The sequence below is a fragment of the Odontomachus brunneus genome, unplaced genomic scaffold (assembly GCF_010583005.1).
Source record: "Odontomachus brunneus isolate Ranch 3 - 2012 unplaced genomic scaffold, Obru_v1 Obru_scaffold_170, whole genome shotgun sequence".
Taxonomy (NCBI): domain Eukaryota; kingdom Metazoa; phylum Arthropoda; class Insecta; order Hymenoptera; family Formicidae; genus Odontomachus; species Odontomachus brunneus.
Window position 1 is genome coordinate 425,678 of NW_022639620.1, and position 8,152 is coordinate 433,829.

The window sequence follows — 8,152 nt, forward strand, 5'->3', positions numbered from 1 at the left end:
GGTTAAGGTCATCGGAAATGGGTCCGCTATACTGCATAATTACCCAAAATATTGTTTAGCATCTTTTCATCACATAATATAAATATATAGCATAAATATTGTGATCTACAATAGACAAATCTATACGATAAATATAATACTGTTATATATTAAAATATTAAAATGAATATATTAAAAAAGCAAGTTGAAATATATTGCTCACAATAATATATTAATATTTTATATATACAGAATGTCCAAAAAGTTCCGAGACAGCTAAATAACTCCTCAGGAAAGCGTTATTGAGAAAAACGTTAAATACAAAAGTTTTAGGATTGAAAACAGGAATTCGATGGTGATATTGATCTTGACTCAAAGGTCAAGTTCAGAAGTCATTTCAAAGTAAACTTGAAAATCTTAAATGGAAACCCCCATTTTTTACCTCGGAAATGGAAAGAACGGGAAATTATACGTCCAGATATGTATTTAGTCATTGGGTCAAAGTGATCCCTGAGAGTCATTTGAAGGTCAAACCTTCAACAGTTGGATAACTTTTCAGAAAAGTGTTTCAGTGATTAAAGAGAGATATTTGATGGTGACTTTGACCAAAGCTCAAGTTTAGAGGTCATTCAAGACAAGTATATTGTCCAGACAGTTAAGTCAAGACTGTAAGATTGTCCAGCCAATTAAGGTAAAACAAAGCATTGTCCAGCCAGTCAAGGCAAGACTGTAATGGCTGTTTAGCAAATTAAGACAAGACAAAGCATTATCAAAGCATTAGACTAAACTGGTTATTGAAAGTATCATCAATGCAAATGCTCAAACTGTTGATCGTTGGCTTCTTGACAGTAAGCTAATCGATGATAAAAAGTTGCCATTGCATTTTCAAAATATTCAACAGGTTAAGCAAGCTGCTTTCAGGTTAGGCAACATTCTAACGGAGTCAGGACTTGAATAAGAGATCGGTGGTATACCGCTTAGGAAGTTATCCATAGAGATTCACGAAAGTTTGGAGTGCGTGTTGACAATCTTCAATACCTAGTAGTTTATCCTTTAAGGAAAAAAACCTATTGAATACTTAGTATTGGTTAATACTAAATTGGCTAATACTTTTTGGGCAATATTTAATATTGATGAATACTAAGTATTCATAAATACTGAAAAATAGTATTAAGTGCGCAATACTTAGTATTAGTTAATACTATTGGCCAATACTTTGCGACGCTACTCGCGAAGGTAATTTCGCGAGCGACGGCAGACCGTCGCCTGTCAACCGCGTCAGCAAACTACCGTCGGCTCCGGTTCACACCACCAAGCCGAAAAAGATTCGTTGGGCGCCAGGTGCGGAAAGGCCGCACCACCTCGCGATAACCGTGATAGGAACTTACACGCAATTCGCGTGTCTCGGGACCATCGGGACCGGCAGCTCCAAGAGTTTTAAGTCGGAGACGGAATGGGTTAGGAGAAGGCGAAATCAACTCGACTTGATATCGATAATGAGAAGTACGTTTATTGGGGGACTCGCACGTCCCGATATTCAATACGCGATATAACATGGTAACGGCAACGCTCCTCGGGAGACGGTACTGTTCGCGAGAATGCCACGCGAAGCCCGGGGACGATTTCCTCGGGCGAGCCTTTTATTAACCGCGCGACCACTCCGCGGACGAGACACGATAAGGCACGAGCCGATACGCGGCACAAATAAATTTCTGAACAGATGGTCGATCTTACATTACTCGGCGGCGACCCTGAGTCGGCGGCGATGTCGGCGTCGACGACGGCGGTGACGGCAGCGGCGGCGATCCTCTCTCTCTCTTTCCGCTCTCTCTCCCGCTCCGCTCTCCCTCCGTCTTCGCGCTCCTCTCTCTCTCTCTCTCTCTCTCTCTCTCTCTCTCTCTCTCTCTCTCGCCCCGCTCTCTCTCTGCCACTCCGCTCTCCCTTGCCTCTCTCTCTCTCTCTCTCTCTCTCTCTGGCACTCTCGTTCTCTGTCACGCTCGCTCGGCGCTTGGTATAGGACGCGTGGCGGAAATTTGCTCCGTTCGCGGCGGTAGTCGCGGTAAGGCTGTCAGTTGTTTCTCTCTTGGAGGATCACGTATCTTCGCGGATCCTCCCTCGTCGCTTCACCCCTCGTCCTGGTGGTGGTTGTCGATAGTCGAGAATCGGCAGATTTCGGTATTCTTGTCTCGAGGCACTTTTCGTCTCGCGACGCTGTTGTCCTCGTGAATCCACCTGTTGCCTCTCTCGGTTCTTCCGTTTTTTTTTTTGCTGGGCTCTCGCGACAGCTGCTTGCTAGAAGTAAACACAGCAGATCTGTCTAAGCGCGATACTGTGTTCTAGTTATGGTAATTTTTCAGCGATAGAATATTCGTTATTGCTGAGCGCGCGATAATTCGCGATAAAAGATTTTAGTCACAAAAGTACGAGAGTACAATTCACCTGAGTAAGGGCTTCGCTAGTTGTCGGCCGCTGCTTCCTCGCCCCTCGATGTCCTCCACTCCTCGTCCTGGTGGCCGGCAAGGGACGCCGAGGGGCACAAAATTCGGGACGCGCTGACCTTCGCATCTGCTCCGCTCGCAAGAATCGCTTCTTCGCTTTGTTCTAAGACTTTCACAAACAAACATTCGACGGAACGCGATATTCGGAAAGGTCTCGAAAACCGTCAGCGACGCGACACGCGAAAAACATTCTCACTAATTCGGTACGGGCGCCTCCACGGCTGCCACGTCACAACTTTTTTGGGGAATACTTAGTATTGATGAGTACTAAAAGTATATACGTGGAATATTGTTAAAATATACTATCCCTCACAGATCATTAATATTGATTTTAAATAATATATAGCTCTTTTATTTGATTTCACACCTGAAAATTTACTCAGTAGAGGAAAGTAACCAAAAGCGACATAGGCCTCCTAAAGCGACATACCTCCATATCTCATATATTAAATGTTGTATTTTGTTGAAACTATTATAAACTAATATAATAATTCGTTTAATCAGTTAAGTCATGAAAAATTCATACTTGGTATATTTCTTGTTCTTTCATAAGCTAAATTAGCAAATGGAGTTTTAGAAATTCCTAAGTTTTATTTCTATGATTTTTATTGATGAATTACGTAGAATAAACAATAATAATTATCTTTTTGTTCAATATTAAGTTCTTCTACATGCATTTGACTTTTGTAAACATATTTTTTTAATATTTTTATTTTCGTCATTTTTTACTGTATACCTTGAAAAATTTTATGAGAATGTGTCTTAAAGTGACATATCTATAGTATAGCGATAGGTGCAATACTATGTGACTAACATGATTCTAACCTTCCATTATAACATGCATTTGTTTATTTTAAAACTTAATATTTTTTAGTTTAAAAATATAATATATGTAAAATATGTGAGAAATGAAAAAGGTGGAAATGCCAAAAATATATTTTTATTTAATTATATTCCCCTTTTGTAACATAATATTTTGAATAAATGAATATTTTTCAACCATTTAAACGCATTAATGGACTATTTGTTATCAAATATTACCATGCAAATATTACCAAGCAACATGTTATATAATTTCCAATAGGTATGTCGCTTTTGACACCTATTTTTTTTTTAATTACATTTTCGTGCGTTTTACAAAAACATTTTTTATGTTAAATCTAGAAACAATTTCATTATAAATATGATATTATCTATCTATAGAGGGTACTTCTAACTACATGTATATATATTTATATTTATGTTTTGTGCTTTACATTAAGACATAACCTCCAAAAACGAAGTGGTATGTCGCTTTTGGTACCTTTACTCTACTAATCAGACGCGAACTCGAGATCTCAAATACTTCCAGGTTCCTAGTTTATCATCATGCTGTGCTATTTCTTCAACTGATATTAAGCATTTCTTATTATACGCATATGCAGCCGAAACAGTAATTATAATTTTCTTATAACATTATTTAATATAACCACAAAAATAAACTATTTAGTCCAAATATTTCATATAATAAAAAAGAGGTCAGAAATATATGCATAAAATATTTATATAACATATGTTTACCTAAGTGTTGACATTACAAAACATTACAATTAAAAAAAAAATATTTAAAAAAACATTATTAGAACGTTAAAAATAATGGAATAAATTCTCCTTTTTTAATTAAAAGAACGTTTTTTAATGTTTTTAACGTTTAAAAAAATGTTTTGTTTTCTAATATTTAATAAACGTTATTTTAAAATTTAAAAAATATTTTTATATGTTAAATGTTAACACTTAGAAAAATATTTTTTTAATATTAAAATAAATATTTATTAAATATTGAAAAAGCAAAACATTCTTCCAAATGTTAAAAAAATGTTTTGTTTTAATGAAAAAAGAGAACTTACCCCATTATTTTTAACTTTTCCATTGAAACCATAATTTTCTCGCGAGAAATGTTTTATAAATATTGTATGATATAATGAATATTTAAGTATTGACCAATACTAACTCGCAATACTCAGTTTTCATCAATACTTAACTACATCAATATTTCAATATTGATCAATACTAATTCTCAATACTCAGTATTCCTTGATACTTAATTCACTCAATATTTCAGTTTTGACCAAAACTAACTCTCAATACTCACCTTTACAGAAATATCATACTAAGAAATATTAAAAAATTATTAGTCACTAAGTATTACCAGTAATTCAGTAATTTTTTGGCCAGTACTTAATTTCTGGTGAGTATTGATAATAAAATCACTTATTAAATATTAATAGTAATCAAATACTGAGAATTATTGCGAAAGTGGAAAATAAGAAAATCATAATATTTAAAGAAATATATTTATATATTCCTAATTTTCTCATGTCTCATAAACACCACTAGGTATCGAAGGTTGTCAAACATACTCCAAAACTTTCATGAACCCTTCCGCGATAATTTCGATTCCAAACAATATATCACCCATCCATGTCCTGACTCTGTTAACATGTTGCTCCCTTATAGAAATATCATACTAAGAATCATTGATAATTACTTATTTTCAGTATTAAAAATACTGGATAATAAGTAATTATCAATGATTCTTAGTATGATATTTCTATAAGGGCTTAACCTGACGATCGAACGGCACGCGGCGATTCCCGATGACTCCAACGATATTCTTACGATTTATGCTTATATAATATATCCTTATAATGTTCACAGTATATTATATTAGGTGTACAACTTTGCTTCCGCCGTTTTCCTATAGATGGCTTCAGCGGTAGTCAAAGTGGTGGTCGAAATAAATAGATCATAGACGTTATACAATAAACTTGGGCATCTGTCAACATAACCCCATAGAAACATTAGTCGATTTGTGTCTGCATCATAAAGTTATTCTCAATTGAAAATATCAGTTTACGAGCCAAATTCTCGTCATTTGCGGGAGGTTTTAATTTTCTGCTTCAATATGAAGAAATCTGCGGCTGCTGTTCATTGAATGCTCTCAAATACTTATGGTGAGGCCGCTATTAGTAAAAGAACGTGTCGTGAGTGATTTCAACGCTTCAAGAACGGTGATTTTGACGTCGAAGACCGGCATAGCGGTGGAAGAGAGAAGGTTTTCGAAAATGCAGAATTGGAGGCATTACTTGATCAAGATTCGTGTCAAAATCAAGAAGAATTGGCACGATCATTGGGAGTGACTCAACAAGTCATTTTAAAACGCCTCAAAGCCATGGCAATGATTCAGAAGCAAGAAAATTGGGTGCCGTACGAATTGAAGCCGAGAGATGTTGAACGGCGTTTGTTTGCTTGTGAACAACTGCTTGAAAGACAAAGACGGAAGGGATTTCTGCATCGCATTGTGACTGGGGACGAAAAATGGGTTCATGACGATAACCCCAAGCGCAGAAAATCATGGGGAGTTCCCGGCCATGCTTCCACGTCGACGGCCAAACCGAATATTCACGGCTCCAAGGTCATGCTCTGTATTTGGTGGGACCAGCTCGGCGTAGTGTATTATGAGCTGTCGGTTAAAATCGATTGAAACAATCACAGGCGATCGGTATCGAATGCAATTGATGCGTTTGAGCCGAGCATTGAAAGACAAACGGTCGCAATACAACGAGAGACGCGATAAAATGATTTTGCAGTATGACAATGCTCGACCCCATGTTGCGAAAGTGATCAAGACATACTTGGAAACGTTGAAATGGGAAGTCCTACCCTACCCGCCGTATTCTCCAGACGTTGCTCCCTCTGACTATCACTTGTTTCGATCAATGGCACACGGCCTGGCTGACCAGCACTTCCGGGCTTATGAAGAAGTAAAAAATTGGATTGATTCGTGGATCGCCTCAAAAGATGACCAGTTTTTTCGATACGGGATTCGTACGCTGCCCGAAAGATGGGAGAAAGTAGTGGCCAGCGATGGGACAATACTTTGAATCATAAATGTTTAACCATTTTTTTACAATCAAGCCTCGAATTTTAGAAAAAAACGGCGGAAGCAAAGTTATACGCCTAATAACATATCTAGCAAACACCAAATAATAGTTACCAAATAATTTTTACTTGGTGTTTGTTGGATAATTTTCTGATAGATATTGAAACGAAGCAACAACATTTGATATACAATGAATATTGATGTAATATAGTGAACCAGTGATAATTACTTTCAAATTTTTAACAGAATGTTATAATAATTAATCCAAACAAAAAACAATAAAAAATTCAAGGAAATCCAAATTAAACAAATTGAATTACTAAATTTTGAAAAAAACTTAAAAAAAAATACTATTTAAAACAACAATGTTGTTTCATCAAATGGAATGGTTTCCTTGAACGAAATAAAAGTTTTTATTTTCACGATTTTAAAGAATATTTTGTTTGAAAATATAGTATTTTAATGAAACAAAAAAAACCACAAAATTAAACCAGTACGAATATTAAATCTAAAGAAAGTGTTTTTTCCGAAAATCGGTATAAGAAGTATAAGAAATATGCAAGAAGAAAAATTCTAGTATTATTTACTGCCATTAACAAGTACTATTCTAAGTACTATTCTATAAGCACTATTGATGTCAAACATTACTGAATTTGAAATACAAGTAACAAAAATAACTAGTAAATAAATAAAAAATATTATATTATATTTGTAAAATTTTTAAAATATTGCTGCAGTATTGCTAAAGTATTATTGCATATTAATGTCACTGCAATGTTTCTGCAATATTGCACTGCAATATACAATCTTGTAACGTTGTAGCAATGTTGTTGCAAGCTTCTGTGCTGTATGGATATTGCTGAGAGTCGAACCTGAGACCTCTAATTCTTGAGTTCTGCTGCACCACTGTCACTTTGACAGAAAGACGCTTCGTATACATATGGTATATCCATGTACGAAAACATATAACTTATTTAAGAGGAAAGTATAAATCTTTTTAAATTTAAAAATTATGTTTTTAAAAAGTATGTAAAAAGTATGTTTAAAAATATTTACTTGTTTTAAAAGTAAGTGAAATACAAATAAATTATTTTGTAAATTTAAATAAATTGTTTACTGATAATAAAGGAAACTTTAATTTGAAACACAAAAGGATAATATTAGAAAATAATTTATTTAGATTTATAAAATGATTTACTTGTATTTTATTTACTTTTAAAACAAGCGAATATTTATTCAAATACAGTTTTTATATTTAAAAAAACTAATTTTTTTTTTGTAAGGAAATCATTTACTTATTCTTATATATAGATATTTTAAGTCAAAAAAATCATTTTTGTTTCTAGAAATTCATAATTTTACAAATTTAAAAAAATATAACTTTATATTTATTATATTTTTCTAAAATCTAACAAATATATATATACAGGGTGACCCATTTTAACTTAGGCAGCCAAATAACTAAAAAAATAAGCACACTACGAAAAAATGTTTACAATCAAAATTTCGTCATTTCGAGGGGGACGTACAATGACGTTAAAATTAGCCCCCCCCTCCCCCTGGGCGGTGAGCGGGGGTAAGTTTGAAATCTTAAATGGGAATCCCTATTTTTTATTGCATACTCGGAATCTTTGGCTAAAAACACATACAATTTGTCTGAAACATTTTTCTCGATTCATGATAGATGGCGCTGTAATCGACGAAATTCAATTTCTTCGATTTCTCTTACTGAGAACCCATGCTTACGATTCTG

The 8,152-nt window shown here is 34.6% G+C and overlaps 2 protein-coding genes across 4 annotated transcripts in view; both read right to left on the reverse strand.

Moving 5' to 3' along the window:
* LOC116851263 (1,5-anhydro-D-fructose reductase) overlaps positions 1-8,152 on the reverse strand; it is a 254,733-nt gene that overhangs the window by 162,181 nt on the left and 84,400 nt on the right. The gene's annotated exons all lie outside the window — the stretch shown is intronic.
* On the reverse strand, positions 7-2,893 carry LOC116851265. The gene is made up of 2 exons (XM_032830543.1): positions 2,419-2,893; positions 7-2,271 (listed from the first exon to the last, which is right to left on the reverse strand). The coding sequence occupies exons 1-2, from the start codon at positions 2,601-2,603 to the stop codon at positions 2,103-2,105; spliced, it is 354 nt and encodes a 117-aa protein (XP_032686434.1). The 5' UTR covers positions 2,604-2,893; the 3' UTR covers positions 7-2,102.

Excerpts from the sequence above, each read along its gene's own strand:
- LOC116851265 (XM_032830543.1), bottom strand. The coding sequence starts at position 2,603 with ATGTTTGTTTGTGAAAGTCTTAGAACAAAGCGAAGAAGCGATTCTTGC. Across the intron at positions 2,272-2,418 it reads CTAGCGAAGCCCTTACTCAG|CAAGCAGCTGTCGCGAGAGC; the intron begins GTGAATTGTACT and ends GTTTACTTCTAG.